At 37.0% G+C, this 25,519-nt stretch overlaps 1 protein-coding gene and 1 long non-coding RNA gene across 2 annotated transcripts; both read left to right on the forward strand.

Annotated features, from left to right (window-relative positions):
• Window positions 1-11,309: 11,309 nt before the first annotated feature.
• On the forward strand, window positions 11,310-13,897 carry LOC113688126 (acetylserotonin O-methyltransferase). The gene is made up of 2 exons (XM_027205801.2): window positions 11,310-12,288; window positions 13,428-13,897. The coding sequence occupies exons 1-2, from the start codon at window positions 11,485-11,487 to the stop codon at window positions 13,725-13,727; spliced, it is 1,104 nt and encodes a 367-aa protein (XP_027061602.2). The 5' UTR covers window positions 11,310-11,484; the 3' UTR covers window positions 13,728-13,897.
• A 2,106-nt stretch (window positions 13,898-16,003) lies between these two features.
• LOC140007660 (uncharacterized) lies at window positions 16,004-23,099 on the forward strand. The gene is made up of 2 exons (XR_011815002.1): window positions 16,004-16,789; window positions 17,127-23,099. It is a non-coding gene; the product is annotated as an uncharacterized lncRNA (long non-coding RNA).
• The last annotated feature ends 2,420 nt before the right edge of the window (window positions 23,100-25,519 follow it).

A 25,519-nucleotide genomic window follows, 5' to 3' on the forward strand; every position in this document is an offset into this window, starting at 1 on the left:
TCCTTAATTACTTGCCTAAATTTTTTGTCTCTATTACACCAATCCACTTGGCAACCTCTAAATATCTCATAACACCCGGTAAATTAAACACAATATCCAAAACTTAACCTAATTGGCCAAATTTTTCCGAACTTTTCGCACTAGCGGGTCCCACGTCCAATATACGCTCTTAATTTCTCCAAAGCTATCCGATACTAGGAAAATCATCTAAAAACTATATTTACTCAATAAAATTATCTGGGGAATTTTCTAAGAAAAAAATGTAGAAAAGGCGGGAGATTAATAAAAGAAACCCTAGAAGCTTAGAAAATTTTCGGGTTCTCGCACTCATTCTTTCGGGGCGTCACACGTGTATTCTTACTTGATTGCTGTAACTTGCTCATCAACTTGCTCTACTTTCACACAACTTTTTCAACTAAATTCTAGCTAGCAATTTTGGTTGTATCTGATCAAGAAAAGATTGGATAGTTGGAAAGACAACTCATGGAAGATTCAAGAGTCAAAAATGACAACTTTAACGACTCTTTTTGACCTTGAATTCTTCTATAAATAGAGGCCTTTGTAGAACATTTAAACAACTTTGGAAGGCTAGAGAAAGTCACCAAAAATGTAGCTTTCACTAGAGTTTCCTTAGTTCATTAGTTAGAGTAGTATAGTATAGATAATGTAGTTTATCCTTCTTGTATTGGTGGTTAGATTTGGATGAAGATTGAGGAGCAAAGATGGAGAGATTGATCTCATGTGACAAGGGTGATATCTCTCCTACTACTTTCTCTCTTGTATTAGATTTCATGTTTACCCTTAATCAGAATTCTCCATTAAAACAGTCAATAAGTACATTAAAGTTTCCATCAGTTGACAAGAATTCCAATTGATGCAGACAAAAGTATCCCCACCAAACATAAACTATCTCAAAAACATGTCCAAATGTTTGCTACCAACCACAATAGCAAGCACAAACTATCTAAAAAACTACACAAAAGTTTTCCAACAAACATAAAGTTCATCCTAAAATCAACTATCAAGTTGCTACATTAAGTGAACTACAGCTATCTAGATCTTGCTTTCTTAGCCCTTAGGTTGTATAGAACATCAGCAATAGTAGGATGACGAGCTCTTTTTGTCAGTGAAGCCATGCTAGCAGCCTTGTTAGATCCTTTCTTACTACCATCCATAGGTTGCAATTAAAGAGGGAAACAAAAAAACTGATTATGAATCGAATGAAAGATCCTTTATTAATTTGGAAATGTAGTGCACCTAAGCCAGCTTGAGAACATGATTGTCTGGTAGGTACATTTTTTGCCACACTCACAATTGTTGGCCGTGTATACTGCTTCCCAGGCTTGCAGCTTATTTTTTGAATGGGTGCAGCAGTACTACTTCCTTGTTCTTGATAGACATCTGGTTATGAGGGCAACATTGGTGAGGGAACTGATGAATCAACTGCTGAACTTGATTTAGCTGCACTTGCTTCAGGTGCCAACGAAAAACAAGTTCATATTAGTGCTGAATTAAAGTTTTTTGAGTAAGCAGAGTGTAAATTCTACTTCATGTTACCCTGTAGAATTTACAGTTGGGATGAATGACATTCTTGCAAGTCTTTGAATTATGTCTAGGCTGAAAACATCTCTTGCAATGTACCACAAGACCCTTCCTACTTGAGACTTGACACCTTTTAGTCTCGTCAGCTACCCTTTGCCGGACCTTTTTGGGTCTGCCAGGCAATCTTCGAACTGTAGGAGGATTTGGGGGTTGTTCTTCACATCTCACGCAGTAGTTATCACTTAGGTAATTTTCTCAAGTGAGTTCTCAGGTAATTTTCACTACTATAGCAGGCATGCACATAATCAAGAAAAAGCAATCTGCATGCTCCTATTACAGCACATGCATGAGCACAGGGATAACTTGTAAACTAGAAATAACCACATGTGCAAGTCTTTTCATTCAAATCCACCACAATAGATTTTCTAGGTCCACAATCATTTTCATATTTGCTCTTGCCATCCCATGTGGGAATACACAGTCTACTAAATTTCAGATTCTTGTCAGTCTTCTCTACAATGTTAGGATAGATTTTCCCTTGAAATTTTTGCATTCCAGATCTCTTCACTTGAATCCTTTGCATGAGTCTTCTTCAGATCCACTCAAGCATCCCTATGATAGGTAGCTTTCTTGTTTCTAAAATATAATTATTGAATGACTCGCAAAGATTATTCTCAAGAATATCACATTTGTTACTTTGTCTATGTGACAGCCCTACCTTCCCCTAAGGCGAACCAAAGGGGTTAGCGGACTGCCTGCCCAACTCTCGCCAGGACTAACGGTGCAGTTTAGAGCGATCTATTGCGTTCCGGAACTTACAAACGCGCGTAAACAAGTCAAAATGTCAAAATAAAAAAAAAGAAATCCGGAGTCGGCCATGAGTAGTAACCGACCCTTCAGAACCCAACCAAATATCAAGCCAACATTCACATCGTGAACTTTAGTATTTACAATCCAAAGCGGCATACAAAAGTATTCAAAAGTGGATACATGTATGGTTTGCCAAAACAAAAGAGAAACGGACCCAAAAGTACATTTAGGGTTTCAATAAATGAGCTATACAAAAGATATGTCCAACTAGTTCAATTCGTCAACCAACTATCAATTGCAATCCAAAAGTATTTATTTTCCTGTAAGGAAAACAAAAGAGAATAGGGTGAGCTAATTGCCCAGTGATAATGCTACTCAACCAACCAAGTTTATAGATGCATCAAGCTTTTCAGTCCAATTCATCAAAAGTAAATAAAGACACACATCAATAATGATGATAAAAGGATACGGGCGGCTCTCAAGAGCCCTTTTCCTCGTTTGCATTCTTGATCGGATCTCATTGACTCTCCGTCAATGTTTAAAAATAACCAACCGTAGAATTCACTTTACTTCTATTCCTTCCACCTAACATTCCCCTACCGAGCCCGAACTCCAAACACTTGCACTATGGTATTACTCGAGTATACCGGAATCGAGAGTCTCTCATACTACAAGATTCCATAACAGTCCCCAAGGTTCATTAATTGGCACGACCAAGCCCTTGCCGGCTCGATTCAATCAACTACTAATGGGTTTGAGCTCAATGGTAACAATCATGGTCGTTGGATACTCGTCTAAACGACACCAAGTCAAGTACTTTCATTTCATGTAACATTCCAATAACATGATAAGCAATAATTGAGAGTGATAAAGTACGCTCTCACTTCAATCATTTAACATTCAACGCATCAAGTTCAAGTATCAAAGCCATATAGTAGCACAAAAGTGAGTAGTACACTCACCAAGCTTGCAAATGGTGTTTCATGCACTTCCGTCAAAAGAACGTCGTGAACCACCGTCACACCCTAAAACATGCAAAAAAGTACAATGAGACTCGATAACGAGTCATAAACCAATGCCAATTATGACCCCAATAGGGTTCCATAAGCATATACAAGCATTAGAGGAAACCAGAAAAATCCGGAAATGGAATTAGCTTTAGCCCTGAAAAAAATAGTTTTTGACCTCATTTTGCGGTAATGGCACCAAAGGCACTACAATTATCGGATGAAGGTGTAAGACCCACCGTTTCGAAGCTAAGAGATAGGGCTACAATGTTCCAGAAGGCAACTCTGTCCAGTTTCGAGTGTAACAAGGTCAAAAATGCAAGATACTACACCAGAACCGGAAAAACAGATTCACAAAACGCATTCTGGTGTAAACATCATAAAACAGGCTACCTAAGTCCAAATCTAGTAATTCCAAAGCCATCCGAAAGCTTAGAAACAGGGCTACATTTCATCAGAAGACCTCACCAACCAATTCTGAAGCATTCCTAACCAAAATAACCAATTACAGATGCAATTCTCAAATTCGGGTAAAACCAGGACAGCAAGGGTAATTTCAACTTTTCTCAAGCTACGCTACTCCGATTGACCTGAAATTTTTCAGGCATCTCTAAAATATCATTCCCTACAACTTTCATGTTTTAACCCAAAGCCAATTAGGCCTCTAACTATGTGCTACAGTGCCAGGCAGAATGAAGAACAATGAAACCCTAATTTTCCAATTTTCTTTCCAAACCAGAAATTGCTTGCAATTAACCACTTTTTCCACTTTTTAGCTCCCTTAAATACCATTTCCAATCATCATACATGACCACATAATCATATTCATATGAAAATAGAAAAATCCCCAATAATTACAAAACTTCATCAATTCAACCACAAATCAAGATATAATCCATAAATTTGCATCTTATACTACCACCAATCATGAATTTAACATCATTAGAGGGAGGAGAGGGGTTCATCCACTACTCACCTTAGTAAAACAAGAGGGAGAGCAACTTGTCACCTTAGCTTCCCAAACAACTTCACCAAACACACCACAAACACTAAGTGAAGAGGTTTTATGGAGTAATTGCAAAATTAAGTGGTTGATTTGGTAGATTTGAGCAAGATTGAAGGTAAGAAAATGGAGTAGTTTTTCTTCTTTTTGCTTGAGAGAGAGCAGGCTTCAAGAGCTTGAAATGAAGCTAATTTTTGGTGATTTTTGGTTTATTTGGTTATTTGGTCAAATGGTCAAAAAAATGAATAGTTGTCATAACTCAAGACTTAATCATAGGGTGACACTTGTCACCCTATTTAATGCATCAATATCCTTTTGTTCCCTCTCACTCTAATCCATAAGGTATCCTCTAATTATCTCTTAGCACCCGATAAATTAATTCCAGTATCCAAAAATTAACCTAGTTGGCCGAATTTTTCCGAACTTTTCGCACTAGCGGGTCCCACGTTCGGTATACGCTCTTAATTTCTCAAAACCTAATCGATACTAGAAAAATCATCCAAAAACTATATCTGCTCATTAAAATATTTAGAAATTTTTCTAATCACGAAAATGCAGAAAACAAGCCATGAAAGATAATAAAACCTAGAAAATGGGAAAAATTATGGGTTCTCACAGTCTAAAATGTGACCTGCTCCGTAAAGTTGGGGGCATTTTTTTCAGCCATTCAGTTGCATCCTTATCTGATCTTTCAAGGGAATTCATTGCTGATTTCTAGTTCATTTCATTCCTAGCACTTGTAGCTGCTCAGAACAAGTGCTTTAGCTCCTTTCCATTGGACTTTTGCTTGAAATTCTGGTACATATGCCTCAAGCAAAACCTATGTTCAGAATTTAGAAATAACTCTTTCACTGCATGGACCAGCCCTTTTTGTCTCTATCTGAGATGAATGTCCAGGGTATGTCTTCCATATCCAGTCCCAGATCAGCTATTAAGAGTTCAAGGAACCACTTCTATTAGTCATACCTCTCCACCTCTATCACTGCAATTGCTATTGGAACCATGTTGTCATTGCCATCTCTACCAATTGCTGACAACAACTGACCATCAAATGCAAATTTCAAAAAACGCCTATCAAGACCAATTATTGGTCTATAGCCATCGAGGAACCCCTATTTGGAGGCATGAAGGCAATAACACAATCTTTCAAATGCCCCTTGTGAACCATCACCAGGTGTATCAAGCTTAATCTTGACAGTGCCATCATGATTTGTCTCTCGGATTGTAGCTGCATAACTCCAAAAGTAGTCATATTGTTCCATGTTTGTACCAAGCATCTCATCTTTTGCCTTTCTCTTTACTCTGCATATTGTTGGAATGGACACATTAATCATTAAATCTCTTCTTATATTATTCTGAAATCCAGTTAGGCCACACTTCGGGTCACCTCTTATTTTGTCTTGGTACTTTAAGCTCAAATACTTGGCTGATGCGTGCTTGTTGTTGTAATCTCTAGCACAAACATGCTATCCTTTCAATGATTTGATCTGAAAGGTAGTTTCACCTTGGACCGGCGTTGCATGAATCCTCCATGAATAGCCCTTTGCACACTTGGCAATGAACCTTTTTGAGTAGTTTTTTACCTAATCAACACCATATCCATCTCCGACCAACCATTCTACCAACACATATCTAAAAATTCTAAAATTTGAAAACTTGCGTCCAACCTTCAACTCAAAATGTGGCTTTTTAAACTTCACTTCAGGGTTAAAGTCAAGGCATTCTTGCTAGACTTCACAATTAGATTCGCACTTGTCTAGCAATTCTTCATCCGAAACTACTGGTTCCTGCCAATTCTCTTATGGTATATGTGGTGCTCCTTCTGCTTTTGATTTTTCCTTAGTATTTTCACTGTTCTGTTCTTCAGCTTGGGATGGAATCTGAGATAGCTGTTCGTATGCAGCTTGAGATGGAGTCTAAGATGAAATCTGAGATGAGATGTGAGGTGGAATTTCTCCAATAGCATTGGGCCCTCCAGACTACTTCTTACTTTTGCTAGACTTCTTTTTCTTATCAGTTAAACTTTTGGCAGGGCTCTTGACAAGCTACCTTTGCAGGAAAGAAAACACATGATAAGGTTGAAAATAAGTGGAATGTAGTATGGATCCGCCTTCTGGTTTGTTGCACTTATCCACATCTTTCTTAGTTGCAAAGATATCCTCATCCTCTATTGTCTCCAACCCCTCCTTCAGCCATTCAAGATCATCATAATCAGCATAATTTATCTTCTTTGAAGTGGTGTTATAACCCCATCTTCTTTCTTTTTTGAAGTTTTTTTTGGCTATTTTGGTATTATGTACCCCACCATCATTGATGTCTGCACATTTATTTTGGGATGTTGAGGCAGCCTTTGTTGAATTTGGCTCCACCACATTATCCCCACCATGTTCTAGTAACTTTTCAAAAGGATCATCTCCACTGTATGCATAAATTATCCTTGTTCCCATACCCCGATGTGCTTCATTCATCAATTTAACATCATCATTATCCCTAGTTGGATATAGGCCACCATCTAAGTCAACTACTAGGGTACAAAACGAAAAGATCACTCTAGTTGCTTGCTTATCCACTTTTTAAAATATTTTGCAAAGGCTAACTATCGAGATCTCGTCTTCAACTCTATCTTTAAAGATGGCCATATGGTTTTTGTGTAGTGGATGGCAGGATATTCTCTAAATCTCCCATCAAAATACATATGTATGTCTACTTTTCCCTCTGAGTTATCTTCTTATATTGAATAGTTCAAGGTATATAACACACATGTTTTAGTTCCCCACCTAATATGTCTTGGTCATTGAAAAAACCAAATAAATAGAAAAGCACAAACACATTCAATTTTAATAGCTAACCTTTTCTGTATCACTAAAATCACTATCTCATATGACTGACAGATATAGAAATTTATAGGTGATGCATACAACTCTTTGTTATATATCTAGTTGTGACAATTATTTGAGTCGTACTCAAATACAAACAGATCCTATGGCAAATGGAACTTTCAGAAATTATTTGCATGAATCCTAGTCAACATAAATAATCACCGATTAGTAGAGTCATACGCAAACTCAAAAAATCTTCCAAAAACTAGAATAAAATTAAGACAATCTTTAAATATTGAAAATCAAATCAGCAAAAAATCTCAACTGTAAATCCAAAGTAGCAGTCCCAAAACTAACAAAATCAGAACTTTTCTATGGTCAACACCCATAAATCGCACCTTGTTTAAGTAAATAACATCATTACCCTGAAGAATTGGAAATCAAATAAACAAAAATCTGAGATGTAAGTGCCCGGTGCAACCCAATGAATACAAACAAATTCACAATGATGCACAAAGATATATCAAATTTAAGCACAATAAAGAAAACTTAATTAAAGAGAAAAGATAAGAAATGCAAACCAAATATCAATCCAATAGGCTCTTCAATTGATGGCGATGCTAACCAAGATGTACAAGTGAAGGTTCACTCCTTCCTCACCCCAAACACACTTTGGTTGAGCCAAGGAGTTTTACAACTATTCTAGTTAACCCTCAACAACCTACACTTGAAAGATCACTCACCCAATTAAGAACTATTTTACACAAATGAGGCAACCTTCACCAAGGTTTTACCACTTCAAGTGATAGGTTCACCTTCACCAAGGTTTTACTCCTCTTAGAGAATAACCTTCACTTGAGCAACCTCACAACCCAACTTTCCCAACCCCTTATACAACCAACAAAGAATCTTTCTACTCAAAAATCTCACTTGTAAGCTTGTATTTTGTGTTGGCAAAAGTCTCTAGTCTTCTTGTGCTTTGGGGTTTTTATAGAAGGTGAGAAATGGCTCCAAAAGACTCTCCAACGGTCAAATATTAATTGCTGTCAAAACTAGCCGTTGGCCTGTCGGACGTCCGACACGTGCCTGTCGGACGTCCGAACCACCTGTCGGACGTCCGAACCCTGCGTCCGAACGTAGGCAGAGAGTCATCAAATCTTTGCGAAATTTCTCGGACGTCCGATGCGATCGATGTGCGTCCGAGGCGTGCGTCCGATCCTTCCGGACGTCCGATGCTTCCTCACGAGCGTCCGACAGAGTTTCCTTCTTGATGTTCTTCATCCTTTCGGACGTCCGATAGCGTCCGACATGAGTGCCCTGTTTTTGCTTCTTCTTTTATGTTACAAGAATCTGTTCTAACAAATTACTCACATAAAAACATTAGCCCAAATCTACATTTTGGTTTGTTAATCATCAAAACCAAGGATTGATCGACCAAGGTCAACATGAGATGGGTAACCAACCCTAAACCCTAACTAACATGAATGATTATAACATACATACCCATTTGCCTTCGATTTTATGGAAGAAATTTTCGTCTCGTTGTCTTTTCTTTCACTTTTCTTGCTTAATTCAGATCAAAAACTGCACAGAGCCAATCGATTTGGCTTCTCTCTTTTTCTTTGTCTCTGTCTCTCTCTTTTTCTCTCTCTCTTCGTAGGGTTTGAAAGAATGAAACAAATGATTCTATTGAACTGTGTTTTACTTAGATATATGAGGGCAATTTTGTCATTTCGTCAGTCCCCGTTAAGTTTATCAGATTCCACCAATTTTAGAATTTAGTTCAAAATATGAGGTGTCGTTTTGTACGTTTTGAAACCATGGAAGGCTTTCCTGTGTATTAGATATACTACAGGAGGCTTTTTTGTTTTTAACCCACCAGAAAATTCATTTTGAGGGATAATCTTAAATGTATCTAAAGTTATATGTATAACATAAAATATTTTAAGTTCTAGTAAGGACAAAACTTTAAATTTATAAAGAGCATTCTGAGAATTTCTAATTTCACAAGTAATGTAAACTAAAATTTCTAAAACTCTTGGGAGGGGAAGGGGTGGGGTCTCCTCTCCTCCCCATCCCCCGGTTTAGGCAGAAAGCTTTCCGTGTTAGTTTTTGAGAACAAGACCAAAAACAACTAACATTTAATTCCTAGGATTTTTTTTTTTTTTTTGCGTTAATTGAGATGTTCAATTGTGACTTGACCCGCCATATGTAAATTTCAGGTAAAGTAAGTGGAGACAAATTTGTGCCTTACACCCCATTTTATAGTAAGCAACCTTACTTATTTTTTTTTTTTTTTTGTCTTAGTACATAACTTTTCACGGAACATAAGACCTGCCAAACAATGCACGAATTTTGCACTTGTTTATTTTTATTAATGGCATGCCATATACTTCGTATTGCACGTTGTTTAAAACTATCTATACAAGCAGCTGTTTCAAACTATCTACACAAGCAATTGTGTCGTCCCTCTAGAAATCCATAAATTGCTATAGGAGTGTGCCACACATCAATCACGTAATCTAAGGTCTAGACTAGACAAAATCCATGATTGAGTGTCTCTACAAAATGAAAAAGAATTATTGCTGTTTTTAAACCTGCTGTTTAAATGTATACTCTTCCACCATATTGTGTACTAATAATTGTGGGAACCTGCGATCCGATTCCCTACCCTTCAGTACTGATTAAGGTGATAAACAAATTCATTTAACTAAATTTATCCATGTCTGCCCATAAATCGATTGACATGGGTATTTTAAATTTTTGTATATTGATATAAATGGATCTCCCCCAAACCTCCTCTCTTCCCCCACCCATTTAAAAGAAATTTGAGGCCTACATTTGATTATTGAACTCATTGTTGGAGACTTTCATGCATTAATATTGCTGAAACCTTGTATATAGTAGAATGTTTTATTTTTTTGCCTTACCAAACATTTGATGTATTTTGACGTAGATAGATATCCTCCTTTTTTCCATATTCTTTATTTTGTCATAATGTTAACTACTTTTGTTTCATTATTATTATTATTTGTTCATTTTATCTTATCATTTTATTTTCTCGTAACTTGTTAACTTGCTCCTTTTTCATCACTACCAATTTATGAGAAGTTTTAGTCTCCTTTCCTATTTTTCCAAAATAAATTTCAAATTTACACAAAAAAATGCTATGAGTTCAAAGTTTTTATATGAACTTTCATACTACTTTGCTCAAATTTTTATATTCTTACTGTTCAATTATTAAATAGTATGTAATTTGCGACATAGAACACGGATGGGAAAAAATTAGTAATTAGACTGATTAAGCATTATAAGTAAATATATTTAAAACTAATGATGAGTACAACGGGTGGTATAAATTGATAATTTAGTTTACAAAAATGAATTTAAATGAATTCACAAAAAGTTAAAATAAATGGGTTATAAATGGGTATTTAGGTTATTCAACTCATTTTTTGACCTACATATTTATACCCATCTAATTAAATGGATATAAATAGATTGACTCACCTATATTCATTATCTATTTCAACCCACCCAAACTCGCCCTAACCACTTATTTTGGCACCTCTAATACTGATTAACCTAGTTCACTTCTGGTCCTACACTTGACGACAAAGTCTTCGGTGGTATTAATCAGCCTTTGTTTGATCGTTGTAATAAACATGAAATTAGCAATTTAATGGTAGAAGATGCAGTGTCAAATCATAGGCCCGTTTTTGGTGGTTGTCGGGCGAAATTATGTATGAAATGACACTTATAGGAATCTGTATTAGTCTATTCAACAACCATACCATTTTAAAAGGATTAATTTAACTTTGCAGCCTTTTATATTAGAATTTTCACTTTAGTCCCTCAGCTTTAAAATGTGGCACTTTAATCCTCAAAATATAAAATTTGTCCCATTTAAATAAAATTAATGGGCAAATTTAGATAAATTTTATACTTAAATAGAACAAATTTTATACTTTAAGAATTAAAGTGAGACAAATTTTAAATTTTAGTGGTTGAAGTGAAATAAATTTTATGCCCTGTGCATTAGAGTGTATGAAATTATTATTTTAAAAACTAAAATGTCCCATTTTAAAGTTTAAATACCACAATAAAAATCGGGGCATATCACAAGGGTACAAAGTTGAATTAACTCATTTTAAAATCCCAGTCCAACAATTTAGCAGTAGGCTGGCTACTGATTTCTTTGCTGTTATACTAGTCCTGATAATAGTATATAGAGACAGTTGATTAGTACTGAATCCTGGGAAACAAAAAAGCAAAGAAGAATTAGGAATCAAGAAGTCGAGAGATGGTGGAAGAGAAAATAAAAAAAGAAGCAGAGGAAGAGGCTCAGGCTCAAGTGGATATATGGAAATACGTTTTCGGCTTTACTGAAATGGCTGTCGTGAAATGTGCAATTGAGCTTGGGATTCCAGACTTCCTGGAAGGCCAGGATGGCCAAGCCATGACACTTGATGGGCTGTCTGCCGCCCTTGGTTGCTCGCCTTCTTCCCTTTACCGAATCATGAGGTTCTTAACCAACCGCGGCATCTTTAGACAAGTTAATCAAGGACTTGGCTGCTCCTCACAAAATAGTACTAGCAATGCTATTGCTTGTAGTAGTATTACCTATGTACAGACGCCCCTCTCTCGTCTTCTGGCTAGAAATGGAGAGAAAAGCATGGCTGCTATTGTGCTACTGGAAAGCAGCCCTGTGATGCTTTCGCCGTGGCTTGGCTTGGGGCGACGTGTCTTGGCAAATAGCCCTCCACCATTTGACACTTATCACGGCCAGGACGTATGGAGTTACGCGCAAAACAATCCTGCTCACAGCAAGCTGATCAACGATGCCATGGCTTGCGATGCTCGGGTTGCCGTTTCGGCCATGATCAACAGGTGTCCGCAGGTGTTCGAGGGGATTTCTTCGTTGGTGGATGTCGGCGGAGGCGACGGAACGGCTCTCCGGACATTGCTCAAGGCTTGCCCTTGGATCCGCGGGATCAATTTTGATCTTCCTCTTGTTATCTCTGTTGCCCCTCGTTCTGATGGCGTGGAGCATGTTGGAGGCGACATGTTTCACAGCGTTCCAAATGCTGACGCTGCTTTTATCATGGTTAGTACTGTAAGGTAACTGTAAAAAGCTATCAATTACATGAAAGTATTAACCAAGACTGCTGCCCATCGCCAGAGACTTTAAGGGTGAGAAATCAAAAATTCAAATTTTAACTTTCATTATTTGTCACAATATGTGATTTTCTCAAACACGAGTAGAAGTAGGGTTGATTCCCCTGTAAGCTCAGTTAAACCTTACAATACGAGTAGAAGTAGGATTGATAAGTGACGAATAACTAAAAAAAACAAAAAGTGTTACCTATTGTGGATGCAGGCCTCACAAGTTGTCCATTTTGCTCCATGTCAAGGTAAATGGTCATTTCAACTTTTAATACACGCAAAATTTTTACCTAGTTACATCATATCTAAATTTTTGTTACACTATTTTTCAATTCTGTTATACTCAAGGGTAAACTTATCAGAAATGAAACTTATATGGCCCTGTCCACGGACTGCAAAGACTATCATAGCGTCAGAGGATCATGGTTTTGAAAAAGAAAGTGACATTCACATAGACTGGTCCCTCACACATTTTGGTAGCATTTATTGAGTGAGTAGGCTGGAGTATGAGAGGCAGATGTAGGAGTACAAATATAACTAACCTTTTGAAAATCACATATCCTTGATATAAAAAGACTATATGAATGTCAATATATAGGGGTGAAAATTTAAGGATAATTGCTATTTTCCTGCCTATAGGTATGTCATAGAAATATGATGCAATGTCCAAGTGCCAGGCTAATTTGCAAATATTGATCTTATAAATTTAGTTAAATACTGAGCGACTTGAGACTTGAGAGTGCATGCATCAAGTTAACAATCTGGCAATTTGGAAAATATATTGACTTTAGTGTGTCTAATTAAGCTATCTAGATAATTGGCTACCGAGCTTACCATAATTCTACTAACTCCTTAATTTATGCCTAAAAATTGTAGCACTGTGCAGCTACCTGCGTGTGTATTGTTCAGCAAGAATCAAGTTAAAAAATTCATGCTCAATTGCAATTCTTCTTTTTCTTCTTCCTCTTTCTATTTTTTTTAATCCAGTTAATTGATTTGCAAGTATATGCATGCTTTGTTCATTATAGCTTATTTTTGGGTATGCACCACCTTTGACTTTATTGTTTTGGATATATATAGTGGGTGTTGCACGACTGGGGAGATGACGAGTGTATCAGCATATTGATGAACTGCAAAGAAGCTATTCCTCAAGACACGGGGAAAGTGATCATCGTAGAGGCTGTGATAGATCATGAAGGAGGAGACGGCAAGCTTAAAGATGTGGGTTTGATGTTAGATATGGTGATGATGGCTCATACAACCACAGGAAAAGAAAGAACGTCAGAGGAATGGGCACATATTCTGAACAAGGCTGGATTCAGCAGACACACTATGACACACATCCAAGCTGTTCAATCTGTAATTGAGGCCTATCCTTAACTTTGGATAGACTTGGATTTGATTGCATATTCTATGCCCTACTTTGATTTCTTTGTTGTCCTCACGCTTGCTACTTGCTTGTGTGTGACATAATAAGGGACATTTCCCCCCCCCCCCCCCCCCGCCTACTAGGAGTTTGTGTTTTAATGAGATAGTGAATCATTTGGACCTTCTCGTTCACAACATATAAATGACGGGTAAATTAGACTAATCTTACTCACAACGGATCTTTTGTCCCATTCACTATACTACTCTTTGTTCTATTTTTTATTATATTGCTATTTTTCTTCGCAAATATTATATTTTAGTTCATTTTTGTTTCTTTGAAATTCAATAACTATTAACTGAGTAATATACAAAATTTAAGAAGCTCAAAAATCAAAATGCGTAAAAAAATGAGATTTTTTATGAATTTTTAGCTGTATTTTTTAACTTTTTATTATATATTGCTTTTTTGAATTTATTTTTTATTCAGTTAATAGTTATTGAATCTTAAGAAAATAAAAAAGAACTAAAATATAATGTTGATAAAGAGGAAATAGTAATATAATAAAAAGTGATATAGAGAGTAGTATAGGAAGTGGGACAAAAGATTCACTGCGATTCTCACCTTTTATTTGTTATTGCCAAAACAAAGTCAGATAATGAGCATTTCAATTTGTAAAGATGGACCATTTTCATATGAAAAGTTCATGTGTTCAAATCCTATTGTCAATGTAAGAAATTTGTTGATGAGTAATATGTAAATACCCCTATAAATAACCCATGGTCCTAGGAGCCACCCACGGAACCAGACTTACTAAAACTTTTTAGAAGTTATACGAGATTGAGGATCTTTTTTTTGCCATAAATAGCATACTCTAATTAGGACTCCCTTACTCATATTACATATTTTGCCTATTCCAACATTTTTTTTGAGAAAGTTATTTCTTGTCGCTTTTAATTTCTCCCTATTCCTAACTTTTAGTTTCAACACATTTTTCCAAAGTTAGTTCTTTATCATTTAGAAAGTGGCCTCTGTGAAGGATAAGGACCTTTTTACTTAAATTTCGTGCTTTGTTCTCAAACAGTATCTTTTGGAAAGTTGTCTCTTTTTTCTCCCCTTTAATTTTTCTTTGTACAAGTTTCATATAACGAATATGCTTTTAGTTTCAACACATTTTTTTCCAAGTTATTTCTTGTTACCTTTAATTTCTTTCTACACAAGTCTTTTACACAATTAAACCAAATTTTGAATTTCCTTGTAAATGATAAATATAACTTAAAAGAATTTTTCTAACTAGTGCCTAATGATCATTCGTTAACACATATAGCTTACATTTATTTATTATATGAATACATATATTTTTCGAAGTTCATTAAACTTTTTAAAAAGAACTAATACCTGAAACCTCTTTTAATGGCCATCAACCAAACCAAACATAAAATAGAATAAGCAGACACATGGAAATAGAAGGAAATTTAACCACTATAATAGTTTTACAAATTGAAATAGTGTTACTTACAAAACCCAAAAAAAGCAATAATTTTTTATGTGTTTTCTAGCATCTATCTTTTTCCTAACTCCATTGTTGTGTTTCCAAGTATTTGAAGTTTTCCATACTTCAATTGCAATTTTTTTATTCCTGCTTAAAAATTTTTTGTTTTATCATTAAAAATATAGGATTGATGGTTTATAGTCTTCTTAATTTTTAGGTTTGAGTTGATCATGCAACATTGGCTACTGTGATTTTTATTATCATATGTTAGATCTTTGTCCCCATGAATTAAAATTCGGATTCCGTCACTACCAAGAGCATATCCTGTAATGGTTATGGTGATCGAAGTTGAGACTCTCCAAATTTTAATTTTTGATAGTGTTACATATAATGCTCAATCTAAAACTAACTTCAAATTTGAAAATTTACACACTTTACAAGATGAATGCAACTACAAAGTATGACAACATAATACATAAGGAAAATTACTGGAAAGTACTAATACTGTATAGATATTTAGGAGTGGAGCAAAAAACCCATCAACTCGAAAACCCGAGTCATCCGATCCAATCCGCACCAAAATTTAGGATATCTGATCCGATTTTTATCAGTGGAGCAGATGAGGGTTGGGCACCCGTAATATTCGGATACAGATACGGATCATAAAAATAAAAACCCGTCGGTACCCTACTCGAGGTATATTGTATAAATTTTAAAAAATATAGGGGCAATTTTACAATTTTCTCAAGTTATTAACCCTAAAGCCTAAATGAGTCCATAGATTTCATTTCACTTTCCAAAACTTTCTCCTTGTACTCTTCAGCCATGAGCCGACAACCGACACATCCTCTCCTAGTCTCCTTCTCTTCAATTTTTGTTTCACCTCAACTTGAGCTCCAAAAAGCTGCAAAAGATTCTCAAAACTCAAGCAGGTAAATGGGATGAATCTTCCAAGAAATTTGTTTTGAACAGAGACCTTTACCTGTAGAAGATTCAACAATGACCTTCGATTCCTCAAGCCTCAAGCAGAAGCCTAATTGATGTTGGTTGAAATCCAGCTCTCTTTTCCTCCTCGTTTTGAGAGTTTGTCCATGGAGTTCATAAGAAAACTTGCTACAAGATTTGCATCAAGCCTCAAGCAGAAGCCTTATTGATGTTGGTTGAAATCCAGCTCTCTTTTCCTCCTCGTTTTGAGAGTTTGTCCATGGAGTTCATAAGAAAACTTGCTACAAGATTTGCAGCAAATATCCCAAGTAAGCAAAGAGTGGAAGATATACTTGACATGCTTCTTGGAAACTTAGAATAATAGAACTTAGTTTGTGTAGTTGCACTTGCAGCTGCAGCAGCGCCAATCAGGAAAAATTGGGGAAGAAGCCAAAGTACTGATATGTCCACCACTGCATTTGAAGCATCTGAATATCCTTCCCTGATAGCCAGACTACGTCGTTTAGCTCACTGTTGCTGCCACTATCATGCCTAGAAAAGACAGGGCCATTCCAATTCCCATTCTTTCCCTTTTCAGGAAATGAACAGGCCTCCCCAAAATTCTTGCTGCAACAGGCAGGATTATCTGAAGATAAATAGGTATCCATAGTACTGCACCAACAACGGCAAACATACTACAAGATATCTCATTGTTTTTATGATTGGGTTGTTTAATGCCAGTTTTGATGGCTTACCCTTCGAGCTCTAGAAAAATTCTGAAACTGAATTTCCTTTTCTCTTAAGTCATGACTAGTATTGAAGTAGGATATGTAATCCTGCTTTGTAACAATTGCGAAGGGCGATGCATTTGATGCCCAAAGAATTTCTTAAACCTAGGACGTCTTTGGATTCAATGCAATATTAATGTTTCTTAGTAAGCTGTCATTTTTTTCATTGGTATTAGGGGCGGGTATCCTATGACCTCCCTTTTTTTCAGGTACACGAGGATCAAGTACTTGAGGACAAGCAAAGCGATTTAGGGCCAAAAAAATAGTAATCCGATATATTAGGATCAAGTCAGCCATTTGCTGTTCGAAGTGGGTACTCGACCCGTACCCGCCCCTATAGATATTGAGTTGAATGGAGGTCAGGGAAGCCCAATTACTAGAAGATTACTCTGATGTAGGCCAACTATACTTTCATTTAGGGCAATGTTATTGCCAGAGTTAATCATGGATTCATTTGAATGATGTGTGTCTAAAACTTTATACCGTAGTTTATTACAGAATTTTTAAAAAATAATGTTTGTATATTTAGACGTATTTGGAAGATATTTGTAAAATTCCAACACATTTCACGTGCCACCCATAACGCTACTCATCTTGGATATGACACCTACAATTAACCACCACTACCCTCCTCGCCTGTTAACGCCTCTCTCCCACACCCCCGCCCTCAGCCACCCCTCCTCCTCCTCCTTCTTCTTTTGCCCGCCACCCACTTCCACTTCCCCTTCCCCTGCCCCTTCCCTCTCCTATTGCCACTACCACCACCCCCTTTCTTCTCCTATTTTTTTCCCTCCCTCTCCTTCTCTCTCTTTCCCCTTCTCCTCCTCCCTCCCCTACATGCCACCTACGCCATTTCTTCCCTACCACTACCTGCCACCCCCCTCCCTGTCTCTTCCCCTTCTCTTCTTCCTCTCTCCCATTTATTTTCCTTTCCTTTCTCCCCTTACCTCCACCCTCCTCTCATGATTTGATCTTGGATGGGGGAAGAGGGGGAAGATGTAGTGGGAATGGGGAAAGGAAAAGAGGATGAGAGAGATTAGAATAGGAAAAAGGAAGAAAGTGGGAGAGAGTAGCAAGTGGTGGTGGGGAAGGGGGTAGTGATGAGGAGGAGGAGGAGGAGGAGGATGAGGAAAAGAGAGAGTGGTGACAATTAGGGGTGCTAGCAAGTCAATCTGCTCGCGAGTAGCTCGCGAGCAGCTTGATCAAAAGCTTGACTCGAGCTCGGTAAAATCGAGCTCGAGCTACTCGTTAATTTTAACGAGTCGAGTTCGAGCTCAAGAAATAAATACTCGAGTGTTCGTCGAGTTTAATCGAGTTTTCATATTTTATTATATTATATATTTTAAAAAAAATTATAGATTTATTTCAAAACTCGAGTTCGAGCTCGAGTACTTCGGGCTTGATATTTACTCAAGCTTACTCGAGCTCAAACGAGTCGAGCTCGAGTTTAGTTTTATTTCATCGAGTCGAACTCGAGTCCAAATTTTTTTACTCGATCGAGCTCGAGCTCGAGCTCGAGTAGCACAAATTTTGATCGAGCTCGAGCTCGAGTATGGTGCTACTCGAGCTCGACTCGGCTCGATAGCACCTCTAGTGACAATAGTGGTGGGATTAGTTGGGGATCTCACTAGCAGGAATGAAAATGGTTAAAGATGGTGGTGGTAGAAAAAAAAAGAAAAAGAAATGAGCGTATTATAAGGTGTATATATTTTTATAAAACTTAAACTTCGTATGAAATGGGTATTTTTGGGAGTGTTTTTTTTTTAAACAAAAATTTTATTATAGTGATATATTTTAAAAACTTCCTAATATATATCTATTATCATTAGTAGTGGATAATGTTGAATGAAGATAAATATCAACATAAGGATGGCTGGGCAATTCAATGGAATATTTCAAAAATTTTGCTGCTTCAAATGGGCCCACAATCTCTCTCTCTTCTTCTTACTGCTTTGAATTTTGAATTTTGAACACTAAAAATCCGCCGCCCATGGCGGCTCTTCAGTCACCTGGAGATCAGTCGCTGACTGAACAACCACCTGCACCAGGAAAACGATCTTTTGCTCCTGTGCTTTTAGGTCTTTCTTCATCATCTGATGCTGCTGGTGTCGGGTGCATTGCAATGTACAGAGGTGAACCATCTTTACAACTTTCTCGTTAGGACGTGCATGCAATTTCACAGCCTTTCAAACTCTTTAGTGGGAAGATTTGCGGCTGGAAGGCCATCGATGGTGATAATCCGAAACTTCATTACCTCAGTAGGCCTTAAGGGTGATTGCCCTGTAGACTTGTTAGATCAGAAACATATTCTTCTTCAGCCAGTCTTGGCTGAAGATTTTACTAGACTGTGGTGCCTCGATCTTGGTGCATCGACAATATGCCCATGGTTTTATCAAAATGGACAATTGATTTCCGACTAGACCAAGACTCTTCGCTAGTGCCAGTATGGATTAATTTGCCAGGTTTGCTTTTGCCTTTCTGCTCTTCTAAATACTTGCACAAATTTGGGAGTCTCTTTGGTAGGCTGCTCAAATTTGACGATGTAACTTTGTCCCTCAAATGCCCATCTGTTACTCGCATTCTAGTGGAAATTGATATTAAGATGGAGCAAAAGACAGAATTTGGATTGGTGATGATAATTGGGGCTCGTGGCAACCCGTTGAATTTGAAAATATGCCAGTTTTTCGTCATTTCTGTTGTCGTATTGGCCATAATGAGCCTTCTTGTCATAAAAACTTTCCACAGATGAGGGTTCCAAAGCCTCAAAAAAAAGGTTTCTGAACGGCGACATGGAATCCAGAAAATTTATATTCCAAAGGTTGATCAGGCGAAGGATGCCAAATTAGATCAACAAGATGATGTCCCTTTGTTAAACCCCAGTGGCTGCTTGGAGACGGATGAGTTTTTGATGTTAAAAGGCAAATCTCCTATTGTGAATTCGGGCTCTCGCTCGGATCCTTTGTTACTGGAGGATGTTATGCCTAAACAAGTTTCTATGTATGACAAGAATGTTGGTTTAGATTTGGTGGACCAATTTAAAATGGTTGACCGTGAAGACATCCATGTGTCCCTATATCATGATTAACATCAGTCTCTGTCTTTGGATCATATTCCATCCCACAATAATTTGTCTTATCGAGTAAATGATGATCATTGCATTGACAGTCGGTCCAAGCCATCTATGAATTTTGCAGGAGATTTGTTTTCAGATTCAGATGAGATGCCAAATCAGGCTTCAGTTTCACCCTCCTTGCTAGAGGTTTTTAAAGCTTTTCAAGATGAAATATCCGGTAGAATTCCCCCAGGTAAGGATGATCAGCCTCTTCGCTCCACAGCTAAAAAACCTTGGCAAAGGAGGTATTTAAATTTGCCAAGAACGGTCCTTACTCATCAAGCCTCTAAGGCTCCTCAAGAACTTACCTTTTTCTTGTCTTAATGATTAGTAGTCTTATATGGAATTTAGAGGAATTGCTGATCACTCTTCTTTGCAGCGTCTTGCAAAATTGCTTTGTATCCATAGTGTTTCTTTGCTGGTAGTTTTAGAGCCTATGATTGATACTTCTAGTTTTCTAGAATTTCAACAGAAGTTGGTGGTGAATTTGGTTTGTTTAATATATCAAATAAAATTTGGACTTTTTGGAAGCTGGGTTTCCATGCTTCCTCAATTGGTAATAATGAGCATTTCATACGCCTTGCAATATCCCATGATTCTTGGAGTGAAACTGCATTTGCCTACGTTAGTTCATGTGAAGTGTACGCCAGTTGAACGGCATTGCCTATGTTTGTCTCATATTGCTTCATTGATTGGTGATCGCCCAAGGGTAGTTGGAGGGGACTTTAACATTATATCCTCTTTGGAGGAATACTCTGGCCGTGCACCTCAGGATTTGCAAGCAATAGCGAATTTTAACAATTCTATACTGACTGCTTCATACAAATTTCGGCTGTGGGTGGTAAATATACATGGACTGGAGTTAGGCTTGATGTGTGCATTTGGAAGCGTTTGGATAGAGTGCTATGTAATAGTAGCAGGCAGCGTTGGTTTTCTCAATCATCAATTCATCATTTGAACAGATGTTTTTCAGATCACTCGTCAAAGCATTTGGACTTTTTCATTCTATTACCTACATCTCTGGTATCACAAAGAAGAATTCCCTTTTGTCGACTTGGGATGTAATCTTAACAAGGGCAGGCGGAAAGTGATTATTTTAACTGCATTGTCGATAAGTTCAACAAGAAGCTTGCTGGGTGGAAAACTAAGCTGCTCTCCCCTGGATGTCGATTGATTCTTATCAAACGTGTTGTTTGCAATTCTAATTCATACCCTTGCAGTAAGGGAGCCTCCTAAGGCAATCATTCGCTAGCTTGAGAAGATTATGGCTGATTTCTTCTGGTGGGGGGGGGGGGGAGTTTGAAGGCTCTACTAGACGTCACTGGATGTCTGGGCAAAAAGTCTCATGTCCAGTAGACGAAAATGGTCTAGGCATTCGAAGTATTTCAGATATAACGCAACCTTTAGTTGTAAACTCTGGTGGAATTTTAGAACGTCTTTGCAACTTTGGGTTAGATATTTTGCTTCAAGATATGGTTCACATGTCCCTCATCCATGTTGCATACAGTTGAAACAAAGCGATTCTTTGGTATGGAAGAGAATGCTGGGGGCTCATCAAATGGTGGAGGATAAAATGCAATTGCTGATTCTTCAAGGTAATGGATCTTCTTGGTATGAAGATTGGGCTGGTATGGGCTGTCTTGCTAAGGACAAATTGCATATTCCAGGAAAGCATCTTCAGTTGAGGGATTTGTTCAAGAATGGTACCTGGCTTTTAACAGATATGGCAGGTTCTTTGTCATTGCAAGAACAAAACAAAGTTTTGAGCTCCAAATTTTTGCTTACTGCAGGCTGTGATAAGCTAGCTTGGAAACCAATGCCTAATGGTGATTTTTCTCTTTTGTCAGCCTACAATATTATCAGGAAAAAGCATGCTGTTTTGGTGTCGCGAAAAATGATTTGGAGCTTGCGCATGCCTAGTAAAGTCTCTATATTCATGTGGCGATTACTTAATTCTGCACTTCCATTCTCTGATGTTTTAGTGTCTCAGGGTTTCAATTTACCATCAAAATGTCCATTTTGTGAACATGAGGATGAACCCTCTCATTATTTTTCTTACTGTTCCATTGCTGTAACTATTTGGTAGCATTTTAAAGAATTATTATCCATTCCTCTTTCAACAAATCCGGACATCTTTGGTAAACTTCAGCTTTGGTGGAGTCATACGTCATCCTCAGCCATGGGGAGATAATGCAAATGATTCCATCCTTTATTTGCTGGGAGTTGTGGAAAGCAGGGAATAAAAGGATCTTTGAAGGAGTCCTGGTGTCAGTCAGCCAAGTAGTCTTTTTCTTTTAGGCTTTGATTTTGTCTGAAGCAGCAGTTCATCCTTTTATTGCTATGACAAAGGAGGACAATCTACTTGTTGCTCGCGGGATTATATCTTCTAGTCAGTACCCAAAAAGATTGCAAGGATTGGCAATTTGTTAGGAGCTTTCGCCGCCAGTGTTTGTTAAGCTTAACGTAGACAGATCTTCACTGGGCAATCCTGAGCCTTCGGGTGGTGGTGGTATAATTTGCAACCATTTTGGTGAGGCTTTACATGCATTTTCGTCCTTATATGGTCACTGTACAAATATGGAAGCGGAAGCTAAGGCCCTACTGGATGGAATTAAGCTTTGTGTGACCTTGAGCCGAGTTCTTGTAGAGTTGGATTCACAAAGCTCTGCTTTAGGCACTTTCTCATGCAATGCCTCAGTGGAGAATTGATTGACAAATTGCAGAGATTAAATCCATTACATAGGCTGGTGAGTTCCAATTTTTGCACATCTTTCGCCAAGCAAACTCAGTTGCAGATGCTCTTTCTTGATTGGCTAGTTCGACCCAAACCTCTTGCATTTTTCAGGGATCAAGGCTTCCAGCGCAAAATCATTGCTTAGTCTCTTTAGAAAAACAATGTGTGCCATGTGTTAGACTAGATAAACAATAGCATTTTTATTCTGTTCCATCAATGTAAGGGAGTAGTACTCCTTATTTATTGCTTTAACTCGTAATGGAGGTTAGGTCTATGTTCCCCTCCATGTTTTAAATCTTGTTTTTGAATAAAATAATGATTGACATCCTTTTCCCATGTACGGGGTTTGCATTGAAAAAAAATTTCGAAATATAGATCATTTGTTTAGGTGTTTTTGAGGATGCATTTTTGAATATTTTTAAAATTTAAAATTTTAGTGGGAGTGTGAATGAAAGAAGAGAGAGGCGGTAGTTTTTTTTGAGGTATATTTGAAGTTGCATGTATTTAGAGTGTTTTTAGGGTGTTTTTAGAGTGTGCTACTGTACACTCTAAAAACAAAAATAAATTTGCTCAAAACTTCACGATTGAAGCAGAGTCTAAGGTGTTTTAACAAGCTCCCATTGTTAAAGTTAGAAAAGACTTTTGTCTCAGAAAAACCAGGGGTGCCAAACGAATCCCATATAATGCCAAACCAATTTTTCTGCTATTCACAAAATTACCCTCAAAATGTCAGCACAGTTAAATTTGCTTGTTTCCTTTCTCTCACCTCTTCGCACCATAGTCTCCCATTGTCTTTTCCTCAGTTTCTTATCTAAAATCATCAACCAAAATTTTCACCAAAATCCTCACTTTATTCACCCAAAGTATTCACCAAATATGGGGAACCCAATAGGCAACATGCAGGGATACAAGAATTGTTTAGGTGCAGACGGATGGCCTTTTTCATCAAAACTAGTGAAGTTTAACACGGGAATATAATGAATTTACGCCCCGAAGTGGATGATTTGCATGTGGTGGCTGGTACATGATATCGTGGACTTTTGGTGTTTGCTTTTTTTTTTTTTGGTTTACTATCCGATCTTCCTGTGGAGTGTGTGCTGGTTTTTTTTTCTTTTTCCTCAATTTAAGAATTTGGCTGTCCAAACTTTATACTTGTGAATGAAGGATGAATTTGTAAAGGTAAACCCATGCAACAAAATTTTTTGCACTCCAGTCTTTGGCATTGCCATGCAAGCTTGGTACAATGTGGTGATTCCTCCTTGTCTTATCTTAAGTTTTAAGAATTAGAAAGGAAAAAAAAAACTTTTTAATACTATTCAGAGGAAGTGAAGGAGGTTGCAATGCATGTGGTGAAGGAGAGTGATCTACGAGCAGAGCAGATCGGGGAATTAAATCTGTGGTGTGATCCGTGTTATCCTGGGTCGATAATGATGAGAACAAAAATTAACAATAACATGGCCATTGTTTGAAACATTTCATAATTTATAGATTGTCATTTTAATGAATCATAAGTCCTAACATCACGAGACGAAAAGATGAATCGAAGAAGGAAATCATTTGAAAAATATCATTGGATTTCTGTAATCCTTAGATACAGTTCAAAGAATTCTACAATTTGCAAAGAATTGTAAATCAACTGTTGAGAGTATTTATTGACTCCAAAAGAGTTACTGAATTACATAACTTGCTGAAAATTTGCCAAAATATTGTTCTTATTGTTACTGTCAAAGGCATGGGAAAGAGTCTATTATGTTAAGAATCCGGAACTTCGTCCAGAACAAATGACACGGTTCGACCCTATCTTGGAGTATCGGACTAAGAAGAATGTTTCTAATGTTAGTGTTTCGATGGAGGTTCACAGGGAAGTTCAGGTTTCAGAACTTGATAGGGTATTTTTATTACACTACAAATTTTAAAACCTTTTATCCTATTTTCGCAAGTGCACGGTTCATTCATTGACTATAAGGATAATAAGTATCGATCCCACATGGATTTAAAATGTGACAATCACTTGACTTTAATTACTTGCTTTATTATCTAGACAATCAAAGTTAAGAAAGTAAAAGTAAAGAAAGTTAACAAGTTGGTAAAACCGGCCATGTAAGATGTTAGTTTAGGCAGTACAACCAACCATATGATATAAGTAATGAATATAAAACTGCCCATTAGGTCATAAATCAACCATGTAGGCAGTATGTTGCAAGAAAATAAATAAAAGTAAAGATAAGTTAGAATAGAATTGCTTAAAGATTAAATGAGAGAATTCTAGGGATTAGAATCTCTTGTTATGTTAAGATTAGAAGTTAGTTAAAGTGATTATGCTTATACTTCCATGAATTGTCAAGAAATAACATCCAAATATATGTTCTTGCTTTTGCCAATGGATATTCTTAGAAGAAACTGTCATAACTAATTCCTCTAAAAATTACTTTCGTCAATTTTTTTAATTTCTTGAATCATCTTTCGCCTATGTTCATAGATAAAAGGTAAGAAACAAGTTAAATAAACTCAATGAAATTATTGTATGAATCCACCAACCATTATCCACTACTTTCATGAGAATAAAGCTAATGTTTAAGTATTTAGATCTATTTGAAGGCAAGTTTCATTACTCAACAATTATCAAATCATTCATAGTTGATGACTAAACAACTATAAAGAATAAGCATAAGTTCTCAAACTAACAAATCATGAAAAGTATAATCATTTCCTAACTATTTCAAATCAAAACTACAAGAAGTTTATCTTCACCCTAG

Source organism: Coffea arabica, chromosome 5c (assembly GCF_036785885.1).
Source record: "Coffea arabica cultivar ET-39 chromosome 5c, Coffea Arabica ET-39 HiFi, whole genome shotgun sequence".
Lineage (NCBI taxonomy): Eukaryota > Viridiplantae > Streptophyta > Magnoliopsida > Gentianales > Rubiaceae > Coffea > Coffea arabica.

Coding starts and splice junctions, on each gene's coding strand:
- LOC113688126 (XM_027205801.2), top strand. CDS start 11,485: ATGGTGGAAGAGAAAATAAAAAAAGAAGCAGAGGAAGAGGCTCAGGCT. Junction 12,289..13,427: donor CTGACGCTGCTTTTATCATG/GTTAGTACTGTA, acceptor GGATATATATAG/TGGGTGTTGCACGACTGGGG.